The following is a 27,601-nucleotide window of genomic DNA, read 5'->3' on the forward strand; positions in this document are numbered from 1 at the left end:
TGTTTTAAACAAAATGTTCGTGACTGAATGTGAATGTGTGTTTTATTAGGAATTTCGCTTACCTGCTATCAATGGAGTGCAGGAAAATCTCCATATTAACAGAAAGTCGCCCCAAAATTGCAGGAAAATAATGGTGATGAGTGGTGGTCACTGAAATGTTTCAACAGCACACTATAAATTCTTGCTTATTTTTTTTAAAAGAAAAAATGTCGGAAATTCTTATTAGGTGATGAAATCTGGGGCTCTCTGATTTGATTAGGAAGCTCTGTACTTTTGTGTGCTTTTGAAATGAGAATAACCACAGTTTGCACAATACATATAAATCTATATGCATGGTGTGTAAATTTATTATCCCGAGTTTGCATCACTTTCATACTCTTACTAGTGTTTTCCCACCAGAAATCACCTGTCAATGTTTGAAATGCCAAGTGCACAAATCCAGCATTTATAACAGTACTTGTGTTTACCAAGTTGCTGCAAAACCAACTCAAGATTTCTCTGACATATATTTCCCATGGACTGGATTACAAAGCAGTTCATGTTTATAAATTGGCAATGTCTTTATATTAGGAAGACTTGCATCTACAGTTTAGTTTCTCTGAAAGTTTTCAAACTGCAGCTTTTTAAATTTTGTATTCATATGGACCTTGTTAAAACCTGAGTATGTCATCTTTCACATGACCTTGTTAAAACCCGAGTATGTCATCTTTCACATGACCTTGTTAAAACCCGAGTATGTCATCTTTCACACGACCTTGTTAAAACCTGATATGCCTTCTTTCACATGACCTTGTTAAAACCTGAGTATGTCATCTTTCACATGACCTTGTTAAAACCTGAGTATGTCATCTTTCACATGACCTTGTTAAAACCTGAGTATGTCATCTTTCACATGACCTTGTTATACCTGAGTATGTCATCTTTCACATGGCCTTGTTAAAACCCGAGTATGTCATCTTTCACATGACCTTGTTAAAACCTGAGTATGTTATCTTTCACATGGCCTTGTTAAAACCTGAGTATGCCATCTATATGCCTTCTTTCATATGACCTTGACCTTGCTGGCTCTTGTCTCACTGTCAGTAAAGCTGCCTGAAGTATGATTGTTTTTACAGTCTGTTGCTCAAAATTTTTTTAATTACCTATATCATCTACCTATACCATTTCTCTTTTTTTGTTATGATTGAAAAATTCAAAATAAAAGTAAATAAATTTCATAAAAACAGTCTTAAGAAGAAATTGGATCAAAAGCCATGATGGTGGCATAATCTTGAAATGGAAAACATGATTCTGTTTACATTATGTCTGTGCAGCACTGTTCGTAAATATAGATAGTGGCTGCTCCTTCTCCAAGTGCTTGGCATTTAGAACTGAGAGTCCTGGTCTTTCAAATTACATTAAAAACCAACGTCCTGTGTCATGGCAGGTGTTGGCACGCTGAAGAATCCATGCCGCTATGACCCTGAGGTCTAAATTATTTATATCTCTTCACCCACAGCTTGTGACATAGCAATATGAGTGAATCTTGAAGAGGTGTAAAACAAACCAACCAAAAAAAAAAAAACAAAAAAAAAGCTAAAGAAACCCGAGTATGCATACGACGGGGGAAGTATACTTAACCCCGTGCTGTATTGATACAGCAGTTTCTCGTCATTTTTTCACATGAAATCTTTTTGCAACAGTCACCTGAGGGATCGTATTTAACACTCTAGACAGAGTTAGGATATACAGGTATTAAAAAAAGAAACAGAGAAAGAGTGGGGTCATTTTAAAATCTTTTCATCACGTGCAAGGACAACAAAGCATGAGACCGGGAACCACTGTGAGCCTCCATAGGGGTTCAAGCTTCCTATCAAGGACAACAATGTCTTGTTCAAAACAATAAGCAAGCATCGTCATGTAGTATAGATTCAGATTTTGTTTAAATTCTCTCCAAGAGGCATGCGCGGGGCCACAATAGGGGTTCAAAGTTTGATGTATATTTTCTCATCATCAATAGGGTTCAAAGTTTTACAAGGGAACATGTAGGAAAATATTTTGTTATATCTTTTATCAACAACGAGAAGCCTAGTTACTATGGAGTCATTTAAATTTATGGAGTTCAATTTTCGTGAATTGTCGAGATTTTACAGTTTTGTTGGGATGTAATTTTGTGGATTTTTGAGATCTTACAGTTTCATTGGGATGTAATTTCATGAATTGTCGAGATTTTACAGTTTTGTTGGGATATAATTTTGTGGATTGTTGAGATCTTGCAGTTTTGTTGGAATGTAATTTTCATGGATTGTGGAGATTTTACAGTTTCGTTGGGATGTAATTTTGTGGATTGTGGAGATTTTACAGTTTTGTTGGGATGTAATTTTGTGGATTGTGGAGATTTTACAGTTTCGTTGGGATGTAATTTTGTAGATTGTGGAGATTTTACAGTTTCGTTGGGATGTAATTTTACGGATATGGTTTCTGTACAGTGAAACATGGAATATTTTGAGTATTTTGTTGTTTGAAATTTGTAGGACAGGGATACCAATAAAATCCACGAAAATTGGGCCTCCACGAAATCAAATGATTCTACAGTAGTCAGTATAGTACGCAAGCATCCTTGTGTATTGTACATTCCAAGTATGCTCTAATCCTGGACTGATCTGAAGCCACTGCAAGGTCACTGCACAGTTTAACATAGGAATATACGAAGAAATATCTGACATTTCTTCCCAGTAACTGTGATACAGTGTGTCGGATTAATTTGACTAGACTTTGATGTAGTGTAAAATCGAACTTGTTTAAAGCATAGAAGGGTTGCAAAAGATTCAATGCTATATGTGTACTTTTTAGTTCGCTAAGATGAATGTCCATAGAGCTATTTTCATGACCCTAGTGTCAGCATCACACTTTAAGGAAAAACTTTTAACCTTGGCTTCATCTTTTGAACCAAGGGGGATAGTACTTTGATTTTTCACATATAGATTCCTCATGACCAGGGCTTTCACAAGACTGTTGACCTAGTGACCTTGGACTTTAATTTACTTTTCAAACACTTTAACCCTTGGCTACTGCTATATCTTTTTGAACCAAGGGGGATAGGGTAAAATGAGACCTGCTCCCTGGTGAGCTACGTTGTCTCTGACAACTCTTGGCTTCTTTTTTTGTTGTTGTTAGGAATCCATATTTTAGTGTCTTGTGTTAAAGGGACTGGTTCACGATTTCCCCTCAAATTTTGTTTTTCACTTTAAATGATCAAAATCTATAGTATAATATGTTTAGAAGGTTTCACAAAAAAATTAAGGTTATTCATCAAGACAGAAGCTCATTATAGAGAGTATATTATTTGTTTTGAAAACAAAGATTGAGGTGTGTTATTGTTTACGAAGTTTTCAAAATAAAGGGATATTGATCCAAGTTTATTAGATATATCACATTTCAAGTATACTTTAGGTAAAACATATCATTTAAAAGTTAAAATTTGTGATTGTACAAAATGAAGATGCTTTAAATTACAAAAATTCGAGTCTTTGTTTACATAACGCAGAACCAAAGCTAAGATACTGCTCTTATCCTTGCATTCAGACGTTCCAAATTTTGGTTGTCAACATTAAATGAGTTATATTTTTAATTTTTAACATATAAAATGATAAACATTTCTTTCAAAAAACGTGAACCAGTCCCTTTAAAATAACATGCAAGCATTGATTGTGATATTGTCGTAAGAGTCTCCATGTGTGGCATATCTGTGAGAGCAAGATGACTTCGCCCATACACTAGTGCTTAGTTGGTATTAATTTATACAGAGTTTTCTTGCGTAAGGTCTCGTTATAACCCAATGAATGTGCCTGCTTTGACCGTCAAGACAGCTAACTAATTTCTGTTTTAACTATTTGACTGACAGTTTTCAAACTTTTTCAGTATGGTGACATAACGAATGACTTACATTCATGGACCAGATTCCGTAGATCGACTGCTTTGAAATCCAGTCACACTATTTGTGACAGTCCATCAGTTTTAAAAGTGCATCTTCCCAAAATTCCATTGATCCTAGGATGTGATTGAAAAATGTATATAAGTTTTAAAAGTGATCAATTTAGTAATTTTTCTATACATTCATAACAATTTCTGTCATCTATCTTTAATGATAAAAATGCATTGTACCATTCCCTTGTCCAATGTACAGTTCTTAACCACTCCCGTAAAGAAATACTGATGAGAAACCCAATTTGATTTTAAAAAATACCCTTTTATCATTTTATAAAGAAAAACAAAAGCAAAATGCTCTCTTAAGATTTTAAATCATGATTTAAACTAATTTCAGGTGAAGCCATATCTTCTAAAGTTTCTTGTACACAAACCAGTCATCCAAATTTCTTGTGGAGAAAAGCATTCAGTATTCAGATTTCAGGGAGGAACAATTGCATGTGTTGGGTATGTTATTGGACATAAAATCTACAGTTTATAGGCTTGTACATGTATATGTATGTATTAACTGCATGTGAGTACCTTAGCTTTCTATCAGTCATGTTAAAAGATAAAGCTCTATCTGTTCTTAAGCAAGAAATTAATATTGCATGTCAAAATGACTCCAGGGAAATATTACGACTTTTCAGAAGTGTTGCTTCATGTATTGAGACTAAGATCTGTAAGGATAACAACCTGTTACTGTTCCTTATCTTTTTGACAGATACAGATTGACATTAACATGTACATTTCTTTGTTATTTTTACCATGCAATTTTGATTGGTTTTTTAGGTCCAATAATAATGGTCAGATTGGGAGGGAAGATCTGGAGGAGGCCACTATTCCTGTCCCAATAGAAATTGCCAGACCGGTCACATGTGTGGCCTCGGGAGCCAACCACAATCTGGCCATCACAGGTCAGTATCTGGTCAGTAAGTGGTACACTGATTACAGGTGTACTATATCTTCATGAATTTAGGCCCAATTCAAAAACTAAAAGGAGAGAACTGTGTATAGTACAATGTTTTCTTCCTCATACTTTTTTTGAATTACCTCCCTTTACATATAAAAATATTTAGAATGAAAATGGTGCAAGTACATGCAAAATGTGCATTTGACACAGCTGATGCACAATCTGTTGCAAGGGGAGGGTTGAATGTCATTTTCAGAACCAAGATAGTGTTACATCATAGCAGGTGTGACCTGCCCAGCACATAGATAGAATCCCACAAAACCATATAATCGTGTGCTATTTTTCCCCAGACCCCAACGATGACGAGGACCAGACTCTTCTCTTGTCACTGATACGAGGTGTGAAATCTAATTTATAATTCTACATCACTAGTACACGATAGGCTCTTATTATATTTCAAAAGAACTGTCTTTGTTTTTTGAGAAGTTTAATGAAGGAGAAGTGCATGTGGGGTTTGGGTATTTTTTGTCTCATGCTGGCTTTGTTAAAGGACAGGCGAATGTTTTATTTTGGGCAAATAAATTGATTTTTCTGGGAAATGCATGCCGCATTGTACAAGAGTATTATAAATCTTATATCACAGTAATACTTTAATGGCTATAAATTTAAATGAGTTTTTCCTAGTTTGAAATTTAAATTTAGAGCTTTGACTGTCAAAATGAATTATACATACATAGCTGTTTGATGTGAAGCAGTGGTGTTTGGATTGTTTTATTTACCATGGAGACTTATTAATTACATTGATGAAAAAAGGGGGGGGGATAATTGTTAGTGCATGGCAAAATATAATGGAGAAGACAGTGACAGTCCGTTTGTCAGGCAGCATAGCCACACATGTTCATTCATCTTCCAGTCCTGCTCTTTTAGTGTCATATTATGATATGTTACGATTCAGACTGTGTGGTTGGTGTTAGAGGTCACACAGAATACGCTCAACCTCTGTATCGTATACTTGGCCCCACCTCTAGATATGTCAGTGGAGCCAAGACTTGAGATGTAACACCTTCCAGCCATCTTGTTTCTCTTGTTTCTCGATATGGCAAATTATGAATCTCTACATCACGATTCTTGTCATACTTTGTGTAAAATCTTTTCAGATTTTTTTTTGTATATACATGTAATTGTTTGGTAATTATACTTTGGGATTGGAGATAAATCGAGGATATTTAAGACAACATAGTTACATGTAAATTGTGTGGAATGGGATTTTTTGATATTTCACAAACTGAAATTATACCTACAAAAAATCCTGTCTTTCATATCACTTTCGATTTGTCATATTTTTTTTTTTTTGGTGAAACTAACCCCAGTGTAAAGTTTAATTTTATTCAATAGATGAATTGCAATACTTCACAACTGAAAATCTGATAAATATGTTTTAGCTCCTTCACTTAAAATAAAGTTTGCTATTTAATTGAGGGGTAAAAAGTTCTCTTTGGTTGAAGTCTTTGTATTTCATTCACTTTCCTAAATTCAGCAATGCATTGAATGGTTGAGCAAACTGTTGTCCTTTGTAAGAAAACTGCTAAAGAAATACATGATTTTAGTGATTATTGAAAGAGGGGTGAGAAGTAAAAGTGATTGTGAAGGATACTCACAGCTAGATTCTACATCTGTTAAAGTTTCGGTATCTCCAGAAAAACTCACCCAGGGTCTATTCGTTTCCCATCTCCACAACTTGTTCAGGATATCACCAGTATATCTCCAGCGGCTATTTGCTATTGCATGTGTTAAGAGAGAAATTTTCATCAAAATGCTGTTGGAGATCGATTCTTAATAGCTAAACGAAAAAACAAGGGGAAATGACTGCAGCAAACGTAGAGTTGTTTGATAATATACATGTATATGTAACAGCTAGTTAGAGCTCCCTCTTTTCGGATCAAAAGGAGGAACATTTTTGCAAACCAACTGAATGGCAATAAAGTATGGGGACTAGCTTTCAGCTGTAATAGGTACTTCTGTACAAATTACTTTTGGCTGCCTCTGAGTGAAATAATTTTACAGGATGATCACTGACAGTAAAGCAGCAGTGTATTTATACTGAATGACAAACTTGTGTTTCTAGTAGTTCATTTATACTGAATGACAAACTTGTGTTTCTAATGTGTAGTGGCATGTTTGATGAAATTTAATTTACTGTGGAAGGGTTTTGTGTAAAATTTCCTACTTTGAGACATTCTATCGACAAAACCAATATACATGTACTACCTCCTTGTGCAAGGCCAAGCATCAAATGACTAGAAACCATGCACTAGAACTGTAGCCTCTAACCGTACAGGTAGATGTGGTTAAGTTTTTTATTTACAAATGAAAATTGTGTTCAGTTGTAAAGTAAATCAAAGTTTGACACAACCCTTTAGAACTTCTAATGATTTTTATTTTCTCATCCATCCTGTGAAGAAACGTGATCTCTGACACTACAGTCGTGTTTTCCCCGTATCATGGTGAAAAATATACTCATCTCTGTCAGAATTTCTGGGCAATAACTGTGATTTCCTTTTTATTTATGTTTTCACTCAAATTTTCAATGAGTATTAATAAATTATTAATTGTTCAATATATTTGAAATGTGTGTGTGTGTGTTTAAGAAGTGAATGTGTGTTTAAGATATGAATTTCATTTTTTATAATACAAGAGAGTATGAACTGAAACGCTCTAGGCCAGCGTATTTGATTAAGTGCTTAGTGCTTCATGAAAAATATGCTGATGTGAAGTGTTACAGTTTATACTTTCATGCATGGATTAATTTCTTATACTCACATTCTACTTTCATTTCTGTTGGGAGTTTCCAACCATTAAAATAGACGTGTGAAGATTTTTATACATGCATTGTTCACAACTGCAATGCATTTATGATATAATGGTTATCATTACATTTCGAAAGATATCAAAACCAAAACCATTGGATATATATATATATATATATATATATATATATATATATATATATATAATATATAAATATGAATATTGAAATTTCTTTATCAACGATAATCATCCATATCATTCTAGTTGTGAACTGTATTAAATTCATATCAACTCTTGACATTCTTCCTTTCAAAATCTAGTCCCCGACCATATGATTTTTTTTAAAATGATCTAGTTCATCAAGTGTTACTCTATCATATATCAAGAGTTTAAAAAACAAAAATCTCCATGGAGGAAAGGAATTAAGGGCCATCATTCCTAAATCAAGATTTCCTGCACCTTCTAAACCCTAGTTCCAACAGTGAAGTCGGACATGACAAGTTCTGTAGTTGATAAGTCAGAGTTATTTTCTAATCTCTTCGAAAGGCAAAAAAGTCCAACAAAGATTAATTACTTCATTAAATATGAAAAATGTCACCAATAAAAGGCGCAGGGAGTTTTGTTTTTTCGAGTGACCCAGCAAATGAGGTTTTAAGTCAAAAACCACCATTAGCCGCAAGGTGTAAGAAGGCTAAATGTCACAGGTGCTGGGTAATTTCTTCTTCTCTGTTCTGATGAAGCTTTCTAAATGATTAGATTTATGTGGAAGTTAATTGAGCCTTTGTCTTGGGTCACATTTGTTATTTATGTAGATAAGGGGTTTTGGAAGAAATATGACTTAAATTGGTCTGTGATGCATTCATGCACCTTGATGTTTAAAATGTGCATCTTTTTGTGTTTTCACTCCTTTTCGTTGTCTTCAAATGGATTTGAGAACTTGATATTAATTGTGAATTAGTTGTGAGATTTTGCAAACATTTTTAAAAGTGTACTATATTCCGACTGTCATAACTGTCGTGATGTTTCCTGTTTTATCCAATTTATGCACACTCTCGAAATCGATGATGTTAAATGTATTCCCGATAATGAATGTCCATGTAGAAACATTAGATACAGAGTAACCAACCATCGAGAAATTGTCAGGCCATTGTAATCTTTCATGACAGGTTTGATTCATTCCAAATTACAGACAGATTTTGATGAACGTTCTTAACATATTGCACCTTTTAAGAATTAAAGAACAATTTCTCATAAAAATGCCAACCAAGGAAATTTACAGTGGCATGAATGTCTCCAAATTTCATGCCGGGGCCTGGATTCCAGGTTACACATTTTTTCCTTGTTAACACACACATTTTATGAAGGAGATAGAAGGAAGGGTGTTAAGAATTACTAAAAGATGTAGTGAGGCTAATGCACAGAGGAGCAGATTGCATCTTGATACACCCTATTGATGACTCAAAGTTTTTCATCTTTCATAGTTATTTAATCATATCACCTATCAAGCAGAGTATGAAAAAGAGCCCTGCGATGCGTTTTCATGCTGAGATGCATGTATATCTGTTTGAAGAACGCAGAACATGTCATCCGATCATAAGTTTTTGTGTGCACTATGATTTCATTACAGGGCCATTAGTATATAGAAGCAAGTGAGAAGGAAACAGTGCAAACAAATTTCTTTAAAAAAAAATTCCGAGGAAAGCGTAGAAGTCTTACATTGTCAGGATTTATCGCCTTAAAAAAGACTAATTACATTGAATATCTGATTTCTGTCTTTGCAAGCGTGAGATAATCATTAAGAAATTCCTGATCTGCTTATAAATTCATCAATTTTAGGTTTAAGTGGTGTGTGCTAATAGTTCCTCAACAGTGCCATATTTTCAAATCCTGGACATCATAGTATTTTGAAGCTTTTGAGATCATCATGAGTCAAAGTTCTGCATTATTTTTGTACATTTTGTCCTTTAGAGATATACTGCTCCACCCTAGAGAACATTTTCGTAAATTACATAATCCTTTTATACTTGTATGACACAGGAAAAAGTGTTGATAATTTTCACCATATCCCATTTATCACCTGAGATCAAAGAAAAACAAAAATCCATGAGGTAAACTTTATTAATTAGATCTGGACTAAGCTTAGAAGATTAAGGGGTCATATCTTGTAAGAAGATTAAAATTAATGTTTGTTAATTTCAATTTCGACAATAATGAGAAAGATGTGTAACTGTATGATTTATGTGGGTTGGCGGTGTGACTTTCGACTTGACAGCACAGGCATTCAAATCAGGTTGCAGAGGTCATCCAAACTTGGAGTCTGGAACTTAAAAAAAAAAATAGATTGCCATGTAATTAATCAAATGAGGGAGTATTTGAAAGGAGGATTTACATAGCAAGACAATATTTATAGTCCGTATGGTTCAATTAGAAACTAGGCTTTGTCTTTATGCAAAACCCTGGTGTCTGGAAAATTTGCAAGCAACTGCAGAATAAGAAAAAAATTCTCCGGACAATAGTCCAGTTGTTCTTTGGATACTAAAAATTTATTGCCTTCGAAAGAAAATATTAATCATTACTGTAGGTTTGTATAGGTTTGCAACTTGAAAAAATGTTGAACAACATTTACAGCATATAAACTTTAGTATAAATATCGAAGTGATTCCAGTTTTTAAAATTATGATCTTTTTCGGAAGTTAAAGTGAATAAGTTAAGATAAGTTTATTCCAATTTTAGGCCCAGCGGGCATAACAGTAAAGACAGTTTATAAAGAAAAAAAATTCAGAAAAGATTACATTAACTACATGTAGATGTAGCATATAGGGAAACAAATACATATGATTTGCAAATCAGGTGTATACAAAAGTAAATGGACAATATCAGTGTCATACCAACATATGAATAATAAACTAGAAGGATTTTTGTAGTTTTATCACCTCTTTTTCTGAAAGCTAAAACTAGATGTCATTCAATTTGACAATTACTGGTTCAGTAAATCATCAAACAAATAAATTTATCCTTATTCGTTAAATCGATAAAAAATTTGTTGAGGTTGGATATATCATGAAAAAAAATTCTCTCTTAAAACATAGAATGGTAAGGAATATGAATTACTGCTACTAATTAGATATAATGTAGCTCACAGTTTTATGGTAGAGATATTTGGAAAGAGGTTTCTTATTCTTTAAAGTCATAAAATGGAGAAATGGCATTTACGTGTTACTAACAAATATAAAATACAGAGATGTCATTAAATGAGGTCATTTAAGATTGTCTAATTGAATATTGTTCTTTTGAAATGTTATATGTGAGGAGATGACGCTTTATGGCCCTTACGCTTCTTTTAACAGATGAAGGAGAAGTGTACGTGTGGGGATATGGGAAAGGGTGCGGCAGCAAAAACAAAGATATTATTTCGCCAGAGAAGGTACCCTTCAAAAGGAAGAGAGTGATACAAGTAGCAGGAGGAGGAGCCCACAGCCTGGCCCTGACAGGTGAGAAGGGGGAGGGGGTGTAGCAGAGAGTACAGCCCAGAGCCTGGCCCTATAACAAATGAGAAGGGGGAGGGGTGTAGCGGGGGGAGCAGCCCTACATCTGGCCCTGACAGGTGAGAAGTGTAGGGAATGTAGTGGGGGAGCAGCCCACAGCCTGGCCCTAACAGTGAGAAGGGGGAGGGGGTGTATCAGAGGGAACAGCCCTACATCTGGCCCTGACAGGTGAGAAGGGGGAGGGGGTGTAGTGGGGGGAGCAGCCCTACATCTGGCCCTGAGAAGTGGAGGGGGAGGGGGTGTAGCAAGAGGAATAACCCACAGCCTGGCCATGGCAGGTGAGAAGTGAAGGGGGAGGGGGTGTAGCAGAAGGAACAGCCCTACATCTGACCCTGAGAAGGGGATGGGGTGTAGCAGGAGGAATAGCCCACAGTCACACCCTGAGGGAGGAAGTAGTAGCAAAACAGGCAGATGAATTATAATTATGATATGACCATTCTGTATAATTAAAAGTATCTAGAATATTGTGACATGATTGATGAGTCATAAGATGTCCAGCTTTTTCATTTGTTGAAGAAATAAAAGAAATTTCTAGAAAATCTGTCTGACTTGCAGTTAAAAGTACTTTTCCACAGATGAAACTTGCTCTCAATTATTTTAGGGTCAAGAAATAAAAATTTGAAACTTATTAATGATGTTGAGGTCAAGGATTTAGGACTATTATCTTAAAGTGTTGATCATAACAGTCTTAAAGGTGAGAAATTTTATGTGATTATGCTTACCATAAAAAGTCTTTATGGTGCATAATTTCCCTTGTTTCTCATTTTTCATTCTTACTTATATGTATTCATAAGCTGCCAGACAAGGTCTTCAGAAGTTGCCATCATGCAGTTCCCTTGCTCTTGTCTATGACATGGCAGAGAATGTTTTAACAGACATTGTTAATCAGGTGCTAATAATGGGGAGCGGAGGGGAATCCCAGAGGCTAATGAAATCAGCCTGACAGGCTGTTGAGGGTCACAGAAATGTACATCAAATCTATTGTTTTAACACTGGCCAGGTGGAATAGATGGCCTGAGAATTTAGAGGGATATTTATCATACGCCACTGGGACACGCCCCTTTAATGTGTACCCATATTGTGCAGAGCAGCAGGGAGACGGAGTGAACTGACCACTGCTTGAGAGCGTTTATGGTTGCTAACTGGATTATGACTAATGAAAATCCGTCTTGAAGCCATTAGAAATTCCTTTGGAAATTTTTAAGCACAAGCGTCTCCTTCTAAAAACATTTTTAATATTTTTAACTACTCGCAATGACATTCCTTTGGACATTGGTCAAATAATTTTATGGACATTGGTCAAATAATTTTATTGAAAATGGGAAATTGTGAAATATGTGGAAAAAATTCCATCCAACTCCCAGGTTTACTGTGTGATGAATGTTTTCATTAATATGAAAATTTTCACTTCACCTAGACATTGATAAAGGTATATATATGCTTAAGTAGTATGCAGGTGTTGGAAAAAAAAATTTAATGCAATTTTTAAAAAAAAAAATTTTAAGAGAAGAGAGTGATGGCTTACATTTATAATGTATTATGATGATTTCAATGAAATGTGAGGCTTCTTTCTTGTTTTCTTGATGAGTAATTGAGCTGTTTCAATTACATTAAAATTGTATGCATTACATATATCGGCAATAGTTCATAGTGTTTCTACATGTACAGTTTCTAGACCAAAATAACTGGCAGCTCAGTTGTCAGTATTGAATCTCATTAAAATTAATGGCCTGCAATTTTTCAGGTTCTAGTGTCAGTCTGGGCCTTTGTAATTGTCCTGAACATGGGTATCATATGCATATCCCATTTCTATCCAAATTATGTCATTTTATACTTATCTAAAACCGCCACTTATAATTCAGCATTGAAAACTCTAAGCCAATGATACTGCAGTGCAAAAATTATTAAAAGAGCAAAAATTGCTTTTAATTACTATGGACAACTAACATTGGATCAAAGGGGTAGTTGAAGAAAGTGCATTTTTGCATATCGCCTTTCGCATCTTCAGTCATAGATTACGAAGGGGAATTAATGTGCACATGGAAAAGACAGGGCTTGAGGATTGTTAACGTTGGCCCTGCCAGGCGATTCGGGCATGGTGCCTCCTCATCGGGTTACGGAGGCATTGTTTGAGATTGCATAACGTGTCAGCCCTTGACAGTTTACAGTTCAGTGTGGTTAATCCTATAATGATCTCTCCCACTGATGCACATTTATGATTGCCGAGCTGCATTTTTCGGCTGACAAAGTTTTTTCTGTTTAGGTCAGATAAAAATATGCCGTTGACACTTTAGCAGGCCATTTATGGGGGGTATCCCCATTGCCTCATTTCACTACCCAGACACACAAATCAAGAGATGTCAAGAAGTTTTGGGGTATATTTAAACTTAATTATTACTATTAAAAATGCCCACCATAACCTATGAACTAGTTTCGAGATAAAAAGAAGTGGACAGGAGTGAAAGTAGAACAATCATATATATGTTTGTCCTTTAAAGAAATGTAACAAGGTTAAATTTTATGGAGCAGAACTGAAACTAAATATGTGAGAATGCAGATGCATATCTAGTGCTTGCCAAGGCATGTTACTTCAAGAAAAGTAACTCTGTAGCTAATATTCTCCATTACCACCAATTTCTTCCAAGTGTCATCTCTTCTTTCTTAACCTTTTCAATGCGACAAACTGTTAAACCAGTCAGATGCAAAAAATTCATCAACAGGGCAGACTGCTAATCCAGTCAAATAGAAAAATTCTGTTTAACACGGCAGACTGCTAAACCAGTCAGATAGAAAAATTCTTACTTGTGTTGCGTTTGTTTTTGGTTGATTGTTATGTATGTGGGATGATTGACCGACATTCTGTACCAAATATGGTATGAATAAAATGATCGAGACGAAACTCGGAACCAAGAACGAGGTGTGTAAAATGGCAATGTTTTGGGAAGAGAGAGTTTTCTGGCAATGAAACTATGATGATTTGGGGAATTTTGATTTGATTAATCCTCCAAGATGTATCGGATCATCAGATTTTAGACTTTCATTATCCTAAATCTGAAGGCTCCAAAGAGGGCGATTTGATAGACTGGGAGCATTGTATCAACAACATTTTCAAAAATTATATGTATATCAATATATTTATAGCGGATATGATATTTTAATTGCAGAAAGAACTTATTGTACATTTTGTGAACTTTGAAAAATTATTTACCGATAATTGTTTTTAGAATTAAAATGAATTATGAAAATCAGTAGATATTTTAGAAGAAATGACCTCATGATAAATCTGCTGAAGTACCCATGTACTGGGTAGTTAAAGTTGCTCACTATCGAATGTGTGAATATAAAGATATGTCAGTTGGAAGTCAATAACTTTAACAACAGTGTATACAAACAACACTTTGGAAAATTGACTTTCATTATTTACATTCTAGTACTATTTTATCAGTATGATTCAGTGATGAATTTAGTTTTTGTCATCAAGTGGAATTTTAAAAGTTTCGTATGAACTTCAATGCATTAGTTGGGAATGGTTTGTTTAAGAAAGGAAACTTCGTACAGTTCAACTTCTTATGACGTTGATTGTATAGTCATTTGTTTTACGCTGCTTCAGTGTACTTCTCTGCCCGTCCGTCTGTCTGTCTGTCACCACTATCCATCTGTTTGTCCATCCATTTACATTTGCACATCTGTCTATCTTTCTATCCACATCTTTCCATCTGTCTGTTTGCTTTTCCACCCACTTCTCTGTGTCCATCTATCTGTCTATCCTACTTCTTTGTCTATCTGTTGGCTTTTCCATCCACTTCTGTGTCCATCTACCAATATTTGTCTATCCTATTTACTTCTTTGTCCATCTGTCTGTTTGTCTTTCTATCCAACTCTGTCCATTTGTCTGTCTGTTCTTCTATGGATCTCATTGTATGAAATTAATCATTCTTCACATATATTCAGAATATTGGATTTTTAGTATTTTTACCAAGGGCGGATAACTCTTCCAAAGAATCTCAAGTGCAAAAAGATCAGTTTCTAATCATTTACCAGTCATGTGAATTTGATCTACTCCATTTTTATCATTATTTAACAATATGCATTTATTTTGATTTAAATCATTCAAATCGTTTGATTTCCTTTCATTGTACATTGAATACCTTAAATGAAATGATCGAGTGTGGATCTGGGTTAGAATAGGTCCTCAGTACCCCTTGCTAGTCGTAAGAGTTGAATAAATGGGGCGGTCCTTCTGATGAGACCGCAAAAATTGAAGCTCCGTGTCACAGCAGGTTCGGCACGATAAAGATCCCTCCCTGCTCAAAGGCCGTAAGTACCAAGCATAGGCCTAAATTTTGCAGCCCTTCACCTGCAATGGTGACATCTCCATATGAGTAATTAGTTCTCAAGAGGGACGTTAAATGAAATGGAAATGTATATTGAAAGAAAATTTTTGGACATGTAGTTTTTGTCCTGTTTATCTATCTGTCCACCTGTGTTATCCTTGTGGCAATGCCTTTCTACTGTCCAGTGTTTTTTTTTTTCTTCAAAATTTATTTCTCCATTTTTTGGCAAAATTGTATTTCTGTGAATATGAACTATATTGTTCACATTCTCTTCTATGGCAATGAGAAATCAATATTTTGTGCACAAAATGGGAATACTAGGTAAGAGAAATGTTTCTGATACTGAAAGTGAAAATCGAATAACGCAAGAATTAAGTGAAAGGTGCTATAAAATGTGTGAACAGTACCTCTTTAAATGCTAGATTTCACGAGGAAGTTCCATGTTTCTAAAGGTTAGAGTATGTAACCTTAGGAGCAAGCGATCAAGTCGAAGGTTGAATACCAAACACTCTGGGTTCACTTAATTCAATTGTTGATGCATTCTATCCTATATCTGTTTGTTAAGCATCACAAGAAGTGTCAGTTTGTATACCGACTTTCAGTCACCCCTATAGACCCTTGGCAAACCTGTTAATGGCCCGTGCGAAGATCAAGTACAGTTTCTGTCAAAATTTGAGGCCCTTTGGGAAATAATGCATTCTGGAAGTTAACCCAGGATTGACAATGTATGGATTGAACTTGACTGTTGGAATCATTTGTATACAAATGTATGGTAATCTTATTTCTGGGTAATATCTTGGTTTATTATTGAATTAGTGTTGTTTTATGAAGTACAACCTGTATACCAGGAATCTACGTGATTATTGAATGTTTCTTGGGGAATGACTTAAGAGGACAAGATGTGATTACTGCAATTCTGAAGCTGTCAGTAATTTTAAATTTTCACTAGATGCTTTAAAAAGGCATCAACAAAAGTAAGTTCTGGGTAAAAAAAACCCACAAACAACAACAAAAAAACACTCAAACAAAAAATCCTTAAAAAAAAACACCCCAAAAACAAGACCATTTCAATAGCCTGCTGAATATTCCTCAACATATTTTACATGCACTGGAATTAGAAATCATATAAGTAATAGCTGAAGTTCAGATTAGATTGAAAGATATTGATATCTTGTGTAAACATTTTCAAGGAAAGTTGCGATTTAATACACTGATTCTTGTAGCAGTTTCTTTGAAACTTTTCCTTTTCAGAACCCCTAAGTGTGTTGACCTGTTTTGTTGAGCTTCGCACTTTTTTGACATCTATATCACCTTTGTTAATGAAGGAGAATTAAAGGTTAATTTAACATGTCTGAGATTTTTTTGTGTGGAAGCCATCCATGCTTACCAGGTCTTCCTGTTTCACGAGCGAGCAGTTTGCCATCAGTAATTTGAATTATCTCTAAGTAGAGTGTATGTTTGGTCCTTCACTTAATGCAGGTGTGCTATTCTTGTATTCAAGTAAATACTTTTTTTTTTGAAAATTAAACCTGGGAAATTGAAATGTGAAGCTGAAAAAAATCTCACAGAAATATATTTATCACCATTAAGTTTTGTATACTCTCATGGGAAGAATTTAGTTGCTACTTATAGTCCATCTGTCTGTCTGAGTTCATGTATATATTTTTGAATTGTTTATTCAATTTTGATCAACCTAAAACATTGACATATCGAAGGTCAAGGTAATTCAAGTTGTATTATGTAGAAGCTAATTTTTTTTTATTGTTCCATGAATTTTGATAAAACTTAAATGTAAATCTTGCACATAACCCAATGGTCAATCAAGGCTCAGATCATTCAGGAATAATGCATGTACCTAAAATAGTATACTGCTTGCCCAAGCTCATTTCTTAATTAATGGATTTTGATTATACTTTATAGAAGTTTTAATTAGGATCCAAATCTTTAGGCAGGGTTTATGAAGGCCATGGTCTTGCAGGAAATATTGCTTAGTATACAAATATTGCCTCATAGCTTCTCAATTAACAAATGTATGCATTTCAATAATTTTTTGGAAAATATCTGTTAGTTTTGCTGATTTTGTTTTCCCTGAGTAATTTAACAAGAAAAGCAATTAAATTTTTCTACTCCTTTATGGTCATGTATTGAACAGACAAGATGGAGAAAGCAGTATACATTTAGGGAGAACAGAGAAATTAAAAGGAAAAATGGCTATATTTGTTCTGCTATGGATAACCTTTCTGTAGAGAATACATTGTCTATGGGTGTAGAGCCTCCTGGAAGTCTCCGTAGAGCCCTTGACAGCATAATCTCCCTGTTAGGATTCAAATTTTCTGGCTTTATGACACAAGATTTATCTAGCCCTGGGGCAAGTCTGTGCAGTGTTCAAGTTTCCCTCCTAACAGTCTCCAGGATAATAAAATCACTGCTTTCTCGGAAAGATTCGCCTCCTTGTCTTGAGAGAAAATCTTCCGAGGGACCATTACAGTGTTTTGAACAGCTCAAACTGTCATTCTAATGGACACTTAAAGTTTTCTTACATTTGAGCTGCTAAATTCACGTTGCTCATATTAGGCAATGACGACAAAACAGCTGCCAATTTGAAGGGGAAAATTAACACAGATGGGGAGAGATGGAAAAAGTCAAGAAGCTCATTTTCTATTCTTGTAATACAATTTGAGTACATAAAAATGTCATTAGACTTGGGTTGATACGGCACAGATTGTAGGTTCTGAAGGAATGAATAACAAAAATGGCCCTCGTGATTTTCATGCTCTCTGTATTTATAGCATTGTGGTTTTTATCATTCTTTTATTGAAGACTTTGAATTAAAATCTAGAGCAACTCATGACATGTTGTTAACAAAAGATTCATGCAAACCTTCAAATACTCATGTTGAAAAAATGTTGTGGTCAGTAAAGTCAGTATGATTTCTGAAATATTCCAGGATTATAGGGGTGGGTCAATTTATGTTGAGGGTATTTTTGGTGGCGGAATGCTAATTTTTCACCTATTTGGGGGGGGGGGGGGGTGTCCCAAAATCATAATCACCAGATTTAAGAACTTTTTTATTCATATCACTAATTAATATTAATTCATTTTCCAATTAAGTTTACAACTGTTCAAATTATTGACTTAACTCCGCTTGAATTTGACAAATTTCATGTCTACATGTATCTCATTATTTGTTACCATCTTGAAGAATAATTTGCCTTGATAGCTAGGTCTCCAAAGGAATTGAATGGATGCTGAGAAATGCAATTTTTTTAAGTGATGGCAATGCTTATGGACTAGATATCAGTTATATAGCTCTAATCAGTGAAGTGTGAAAATTTAATTGGATGTACTGAATTTGCAAATGGGGACTAATTCTCATACAATGAAGCATTTACATTGAAAATATCACTAAACTGTAGTAATTATAGATTGTACAGAAATTACCAAAATGGAGAAAGCTGAAAAAAGCATTTTATTGTTTAAATTAATGTTGTGAGATTTCAAACTTCAATGTTGATTGTAGGAGCTTGCTATAAGAATTTTTCTCCATATATCACCGATCGAGACTCTTTCCAGCGCCGTCATTATTTCACTGCACGGTGAGGGAGTTTCAATCCCTCCCTCCTTCACTCCCACCATTCTTTGTGTGACCTGGCCAAATTACGTGTGGATGGTGGGAAAATTATCCCCTGAAAAGGGTGGGCACAATGCTGTGAGGATTGAGAAAGCTCTCCTTTTGTTGAGGGACATAAGAGCAGTCTTTGTGAATAGTAATCCTGACAGTTAGAAGTGGTCAGAATGTTCAGACATTGGAGAAATGTGACATTTTACCAGAAACAATTGTGGTCCAGTACTGTCCATCATTTGATAGGCAATTTAATAAAAATGAAATTGACAGTCTTCCTCATTGCTTTATTTTTATGTATGCTATTTATTTGGGGCAAGGGGTAGGGGGGTTGTAATAAATATTCTTGATAAAGATTTGTGTGTTGCAAAATTGCCAAATATATGATTTTGAAAATTGATCATGTGTCTATATGTGTGTGAGTATCATGATTTGTAAGTAAGATGTATAATTAGAGTATTAATATGTATAATTAGTGTAGTAATATATATAATTAGTGTATAGTAAGATGATGAGGATGTGACAGCAAAAAATTTCACACCCATCAAATTTAATTTGCAAATTTGTTCATTATTATATTGTTGTCATGGGACTAGCTTAATCCTAAAATAAGGGAAAATAGTTTGATTCTTATAATTTTTATAAAGACCATGGCTCCCGTGCATGAAGCACAAAGCAGGATGGGCTTTCTGATAAGGTCCATCCATTAGCTAATAGGAGAAAAGGACTTGATTACATAATGCCATGCCATTTATTTCCCTATAAAAATGGATCCCAATTACTTTGAAATAATGAGCCAAAAAATAAGATGTTTATGGGGATAGTGTCAGTTTCTCTGGCATATAACAGCCATGCTTTATCAGAAGTATAGATCAGAGATTACATCATGAAAACAATTGAAACATTTAGACACCATGGTCCCAAAGGTACTGCGAGGCATTTGGGGACTACCGCTTAGGTGGGGAAAATAAATGCAGTTTCAGTACTGCACACATATGGCTAGAGTTTATGAAAATTTATTTCCCATAGGTCCTTTCATGACATAGCAGATTGGATATTAGCTTTCATATGTGGTTTTTCTTTTCCTGCATCGTTGGGTAGAATTTGTTTTCAGTGAGATGGTCTAAATTGTGTTGTGTGTGTGTTTGATTGCGTCTACTTGACCGAATAATCATTACGTTAAATGCTGCGTCTATGAATAACTGATTATGAAGCTGTATAGCAACTAACAATGAAGTCTGGTCGGTATACGTACATGATGGTGTTAATGAAGCAGAAACACCTGAACATTTCTAATACCAATTTAATACAGGTTCATAATTTAGTTTCGAATCTATAAAATGAATAATCGGAGGGGCAGATAATTGGAATACGTGTTTCAGGGGCTTTGTTATGTTGTAGGGATCATTGGCGTTAAATCAGGATTTTAATGTCCACCAGGTGTCACATTGACAATCCAAAATTGTCATCATAACTTGGTAAATACCATCAAACCTTATAATGGAGCCTCACCACACAATGGGAAGATCTTAAGTAGGAATATTTGTGTTAAAACACTTGTGACAATTTCCCTTATTTTCGCTTGCAATATCCACAACAGAGCATGCCATGTCCCTCACCTGAGTTAATTTGTAGATTAACGACAGATCAGGGATAAATTTATTTAACGGACTGCTTTAAATAACCATTGATGTGCTTTATAATATATGATATAGATGGCTGATATGCTGCCTGTTGGTGACATGTTATTGATTCTCAGGGCCCTACCTAACTGTGGAGTGCTTTCATGTGCCTGTACCTCTAGAAATATTCTTGTACCTTTTAAAAATAGTTATTCAAGCATTGAATTAATCTATTATAGTGTCTCTTTGTTTGATGGTAATGTAGATATAATGCAAATGAAGATACCATCAAACATGTGCAACTACTGCTCAAAAAGCAGAATAAAAAATTACCCAACAATCTTGGACACCTACCATTAATTTGTAACCTTGAAAACTGTATTTCGGTTATTTTTTATGTAATTTTCAGCTATTTAAAAAAAAAAGAACCTTTGTTTGCTCCAATTCACTTCTTTCAAGATTGCTTCCTTTGAAAATCATTTCTGTGTTGCAATATGAATAATAAATGGGATGGATTATATTTTTTAGGTTGATTTGCTTGGCTATAATTACACATTCTGGCAAACCAGAGTGGGTGATAATCTGCAAATTAATCCGACGACTGCCTGTAATTTTACCTCTCTGTAAATTAATGAGAAGTTTAAAAATCTCTGATCCCATCATTTTAATTCTGTGTACTTTTGGATGGATCTTATGATAGACTTTTAAACCAGACGGCATTTAAACAATCAAAAGAAATAGTCTACTCTTGGAGGTCAAACTGTGGACGCACTGATTTTCTTAATTCCCTTAATGTGTATGATTTCATCGTGGATATATATATATGTTATCAGTCAATAAGCAGCAAGGAGTTAGAGTTTCTCCAATAGTGAGTGAAATTTGATATCTAGAAGCCGTGTTGGACACGAAGTCATTGGTATTTGTTAGCTTCACACATGTGTAATTACACCCCATTTTTGTGTAATCTTATCGATCTATGTCATGCAATTTAACATCAAAATGAAATACTTCATGGCCTGGCACTTTTGTACAATGTTGTAGATCTTGTCCATTAAATGAACATCTGTATGTACTGTTTATCTTTTATGTAACTAAAGCATGTAGATCTAGATACAGGTCAGTCAGAATTCACCATCTTTTAGTTACAGGATTTGTTTAATACTTGTGCAATACACCTACTAAATTCTTCATTTTCAGGATCTGGGAGTGTTTATGTCTGGGGTGGTGGTTATGATGGACAGCTAGGACTAGGCAACACTGTCACATTTCAAAGTTCTCCAAAGAAACTAAGACATTCCAAATTGAAGAATAATGTTGTGCAGATAGAAGCTGGGGAGAGCTACAGTGCTGCTCTTACAGGTAAGGCACCAGAAATGTCAAATGTTGTAGGGCAAGTAGGAGCTGGCTGCATGGTGGGTTGTTTTATGTTCAAGAATTGAGATTTCACCAGCTCAATGTGAAGTACCACAAATTTAGATCTATGTTTAGCACTCGGGGGGGGGGGGGGGGGGGGGGGGGGGGGGGGGCATAGAAGTGAGTTCTTCAATTCGCCAATGCCCTCCGCAGCATGGTACTTCTTTTTAAGGCCATATGCGAAAGACCTGTGATTTTCACTTCTAAATGCTGAGTGTTTGGTGAAGGAGCAATCACTACCTATATTTACGTCTTAGGTTTGATGTGGCAGGAGTTGAGCTCAAACTCAAGATCCTCTGGTTATGTAGCAAACACTCTACCACTAAGCTACTGTGACCATTGATGGTGCCACTGTGCTGATTTGATAGTATAGTTAGGAGCTGGGTGGTGCTAGAGTGTTACTGTAGTGTAGATAGAACTAGGCAGTGCTAATGTAGTGTAAATAGAACTAGGCAGTGCTAATGTAGTGTAGATAGAACTAGACAGTGCTAATGTGTTACAGTAGTGTAGATAGAACTAGGCAGTGCTAATGTAGTGTAGATAGAACTAGGCAGTGCTCATGTAGTGTAGATAGAACTAGGCAGTGCTAATGTGTTACAGTAGTGTAGATAGAACTAGGCAGTGCTAATGTAGTGTAGATAGAACTAGGCAGTGCTAATGTGTTACAGTAGTGTAGATAGAACTAGGCAGTGCTAATGTAGTGTAGATAGAACTAGGCAGTGCTGATGTGTTACTGTAGTGTAGATAGAACTAGGCAGTGCTCATGTGCTAATGTAGTGTAGATAGAACTAGGCAGTGCTCATGTAGTGTAGATAGAACTAGGCAGTGCTCATGTGCTAATGTAGTGTAGATAGAACTAGGCAGTGCTCATGTAGTGTAGATAGAACTAGGCAGTGCTAAGGTAGTGTAGATAGAACTAGGCAGTGCTCATGTGCTAACATAGTAAAGATAGGAGCTGGGTGATGGTACAGTGCTAATGTAGTGTAGATAGGACAAGGTGGTGCTAATATAGAGGTGATAGGAACTGGATGATGCTACAGTGCTAATTTAGTCCTTACTGACAGAGGCTGGGCAGTGCTGATCAACAGAGATTATTGCATGGTCTCCTGCTTGCCAGAGGTATAACTAAATAATACTTGTACGGGTGACAAACTTTTTGTAGGGTACTGGCTTGTTTGGTGATCATTATTTCCTGTCTCAGACTGGTTGCAATGTTAATAATAAACATAATTTTCTGATCACCTTTTGTCTGTCGTCTGTAAGTCAGTCTGTCTGTTCATAAACTTTCCACATTTTCATCTTTTTTTCCATAACAACTGGGCCAATTTCAATCAAAAAATCTTTAAAATATCTATTGAACTATTTAAGCTAGGGCTTTCATATATTGTACAATGTATATAGATTCTCTATGTCAAGACCTTGTTATACTTTGATGTTTGACCTTGTGACCTTGAACAACAGCAAGGCCAAGGTGGCTCAGGTAAGTTATGTGGCCCATGGGCCTCTTGTTTGGATTGTCTGTCCATTTGTATGTAAACTTTTCACAATTTCATCTTCTTCATAACCACTGCACCAAATTTGATCAAACTTCATCTTTGGGTGAAAGGTATTCAAGTCTGTTCAAATTAAAGGTGCTGTCTCCTTTAAAGGGGAAATAATCAAGAAAAGATAAAAATAGGGTGTGGTCATTTAAAAATCTTCTCAAGAAACACTGGGCCAGAAAAGCCAAAATTTACATGAAAGCTTCCTGACAGTGCAGATTCAAGTTTGTTCAAATCTTTGTCCCTGGGGGTAGATAGGGTCACAATAGGGGATCAAAGTTTTACATGCAAATATAGATAAGGAAAATCTTTAAAAATCATCTTCTCAAAAATCACTGGGCCAGAAAAGTTACAATTTATATGAAACTGTCCTGACATATAGAATAGATTCAAGTTTGTACAAATCATGGCCCCCAGGGGTAGGGTAGGGCTACATTAGGGGATCAAAATTGTACATGCAGATACATATGAAAAATCTTTTCAAGAACCACAGGGTCAGAAAAATGAAATTTACATGAAAGCTTCCTGACATGAGTAGATTCAAGTTGTTTAAATCATGGTGTCTGAGGGTAGGGTGGGGCTGCAATAGGGGAGTTATGTCCAAGACACAATGTAGATACAATAACGACAATTTTGAAATGATATCGATTATTTGAACAATACTGGATATTGCACCAAGGCTGTAATCCTAAGGGTTTGTATAGTTGATATCGTATTGATAGTGAACACTTCTAGTATGCTGGTCCCCATAAATGTGGCACCATCAGTTAGGGTAAGGCAGTCCCTATAGATATACCATTTAACCCTAAACTTAACCCTAAACCTAACATTATACAATCTAACCCTAAACCTAACATTATATCATCTAACCCTAAACTTAACCCTAAACCTAACATTATATCATCTAACCCTAAACTTAACTCTAAACCTAACATTATATCATCTAACCCTAAACTTAATCCTAAACCTAACATTATATCATCTAACCCTAAACTTAACTCTAAACCTAACATTATACCATCTAACCCTAAACTTAACATTATACCATCTAACCCTAAACCTAACATTATACCATCTAACCCTAAACTTAACCCTAAACCTAACATTATACCATCTAACCCTAAACTTAACATTATACCATCTAACCCTAAACCTAACATTATACCATCTAACCCTAAACTTAACCCTAAACCTAACATTATACCATCTAACCCTAAACCTAACATTATACCATCTAACCCTAAACTTAACTCTAAACCTAACATTATATCATCTAACCCAAACTTAACTCTAAACATAAAATGATACCATCTAACCCTAAACCTAACATGATACCATCTAACCCTAAACCTAACATTATACCATCTAACCCTAAACTTAACTCTAAACCTAACATTATATCATCTAACCCTAAACTTAACTCTAAACCTAACATTATATCATCTAACCCTAAACTTAACCCTAAACCTAACATTATATCATCTAACCCTAAACTTAACTCTAAACCTAACATTATACTATCTAACCCTAAACTTAACATTATACCATCTAACCCTAAACCTAACATTATACCATCTAACCCTAAACTTAACCCTAAACCTAACATTATACCATCTAACCCTAAACCTAACATTATACCATCTAACCCTAAACTTAACTCTAAACCTAACATTATATCATCTAACCCAAAACTTAACTCTAAACATAAAATGATACCATCTAACCCTAAACCTAACATGATACCATCTAACCCTAAACCTAACATTATACCATCTAACCCTAAACTTATCTCTAAACCTAACATTATATCATCTAACCCTAAACTTAACCCTAAACCTAACATGATACCATCTAACCCTAAACCTAACATTATACCATCTAACCCTAAACTTAACTCTAAACCTAACATTATATTATCTAACCCTAAACTTAACTCTAAACCTAACATTATATCATCTAACCCTAAACTTAACCCTAAACCTAACATGATACCATCTAACCCTAAACCTAACATTATACCATCTAACCCTAAACTTAACTCTAAACCTAACATTATATCATCTAATCCTAAACTTAACCCTAAACCTAAAATTTGATCATCTATCCCTAAACCTAACATTATATCATCTAACCCTAAACTTAACCCTAAACCTAACATTATATCATCTAACCCTAAACTTAACATTATATCATCTTACCCTAAACTTAACCCTAAACCTAACATTATATCATCTAACCTTAAACTTAACCATAAACCTAACATTATATCATCTAACCCTAAACTTAACCCTAAACCTAACATTATATCATCTAACCCTAAACTTAATCCTAAACCTAACATTATATCATCGCTACGGCCCTTGAAAACAGTCTTATATATAGTAAATTATTACATTGAGAATTGACGACATGGAAACAATATCATCAATATCAACATTGTACTCGGTCACTGGAAAACAGTGTTGTATTTGGTAAACAATAACTTTGTCAGATGAAAATATCGACATGATAACATCATGCTATTGTCGATATCAACATCGTATTTGTAAAAATAGGGTGGGGTCATTGAAAAATCTTCTTCTCAAGAACCACAAGGCCAGAAGAGCTGAAATTTATATGAAGGCTTCCTGACATAGTGCAGATTCAAGTTTGTTAAAACCATGACCCCTGGGGTTAGGTTGGGGCCATAATAGGATATCAAAGTTTTACATGCAAATATATGGGTAAAATCTTTGAAAATCTTCTTCTCAAGAACCACGGGGCCAGGAAAGTACAAATTTACATAAATGCTTCCTGACATAGTGCAATTTCAAATTTGTTAAAATCATGGCCCCTGGGGGTAGGATGGGGCCATAATAAGGGATCCAAGTTTTACATACAAATATATATCGAAAATCTTTAAAAATCTTCTCAAGAACCACTGGGCCAGAAAAGTTTACATTTACATGAAAGCTTGCTGGCATAGTGCAGATTCAAGTTTTTTTTTAGAATCATGGTCCTCAGGGGTAGGGTGGGTCACAATAGGGGATCCAAGTTTTACATACAAATATGTAGGGAAATTCTTTAAAAATCTTCTGATGAAGGATCACTGGGCCAGAAAGGTTTACATTTACACGAAAGCTTCCTGACAAAGTGCAGTTCAAGTTTGTTAAAATTATGCCCCCCCCCCCCCCCCCCCCCCCCCCCCGGGAAAGGGTGGGAACACAACAGGGGATAAAAATTTTACATACAAATATGTAGGTAAATCTTTAAAAATCTTCTTAAGAATCATTTGGCCAAAGAATTTGACATTTACATGAAAACTTTCTGACATAGTGCAGATTCAAGTTTATAAAAATCATGGCCCCCAGGGGGTAAGTTGGGGCCACAATAGGGATCAAAGTTTGGCATGCAAATATATAGGTAAAATCTTTAAAAATGGGACACGGTAACTCAGGTAAGCGATGTGGCTCATGGGCCTCTTGTTGTTCATCTTTTTAAAATCAAATTTCTTAAGATGGTTTGTTTTATATAAGTACATATATGCAATTATAGAAATAGCTGCTTCAGTTTTACACATGGTAATTTGTAAACAAAAAATAACCACTTTCGAAAGCCGATCGGCCAATTTTCATTTGAAAATGAGAGGTATCAAATATACAAGAATATGAGAAATAGGATGAAATTTTTAAAAGAAATATGATGTGAATCCTTGTTCAGTAGAGTCCTATCCAGTTACATGACTTTATGGTGACATTTGGGAGAGTATGTCACACAGTGTGCAAACTGCAGGCCACACCATTTTTCTTGTCATGTGACCCAAAGTATGTCCATTATGGTGACATATTACATCTAAGGTTGTTTTTTTGTTGTTGACTT

General features: G+C 35.2%; 1 protein-coding gene and 1 long non-coding RNA gene across 10 annotated transcripts in view; one reads left to right on the forward strand and one right to left on the reverse strand.

The window, feature by feature from the left end:
* The window catches only part of LOC125650251 (uncharacterized), a 60,440-nt gene that overhangs the window by 24,454 nt on the left and 8,385 nt on the right, over nucleotides 1–27,601 (forward strand). For 6 of the 8 annotated variants that reach the window (XR_008803401.1, XM_056166730.1, XM_056166731.1 and 3 more), the window contains 5 exons: nucleotides 50–133; nucleotides 4,304–4,413; nucleotides 4,738–4,862; nucleotides 11,014–11,157; nucleotides 21,987–22,148. Coding sequence is in view for 7 of the 8 variants with exons in the window: in XM_056166730.1 (XP_056022705.1) it covers nucleotides 50–133; nucleotides 4,304–4,413; nucleotides 4,738–4,862; nucleotides 11,014–11,157; nucleotides 21,987–22,148 (625 nt within the window). In the remaining variant the exon portion in view is untranslated. The remainder of the gene's footprint in view (nucleotides 1–49; nucleotides 134–4,303; nucleotides 4,414–4,737; nucleotides 4,863–11,013; nucleotides 11,158–21,986; nucleotides 22,149–27,601) is intronic. The other 2 variants (XM_048878373.2, XM_048878374.2) reach the window with 1 other exon arrangement.
* Nucleotides 24–6,784, reverse strand: LOC125650252 (uncharacterized). Of its 2 annotated transcripts, none has more exons than XR_008803415.1 (3): nucleotides 6,566–6,784; nucleotides 3,926–4,029; nucleotides 24–150 (listed from the first exon to the last, which is right to left on the reverse strand). It is a non-coding gene; the product is annotated as an uncharacterized LOC125650252 (long non-coding RNA). The 2 variants fall into 2 exon arrangements; XR_007360951.2 differs by having other exon boundaries at nucleotides 6,517–6,784.

This window comes from Ostrea edulis, chromosome 5 (assembly GCF_947568905.1).
Source record: "Ostrea edulis chromosome 5, xbOstEdul1.1, whole genome shotgun sequence".
In the NCBI taxonomy this organism is placed as follows: domain Eukaryota; kingdom Metazoa; phylum Mollusca; class Bivalvia; order Ostreida; family Ostreidae; genus Ostrea; species Ostrea edulis.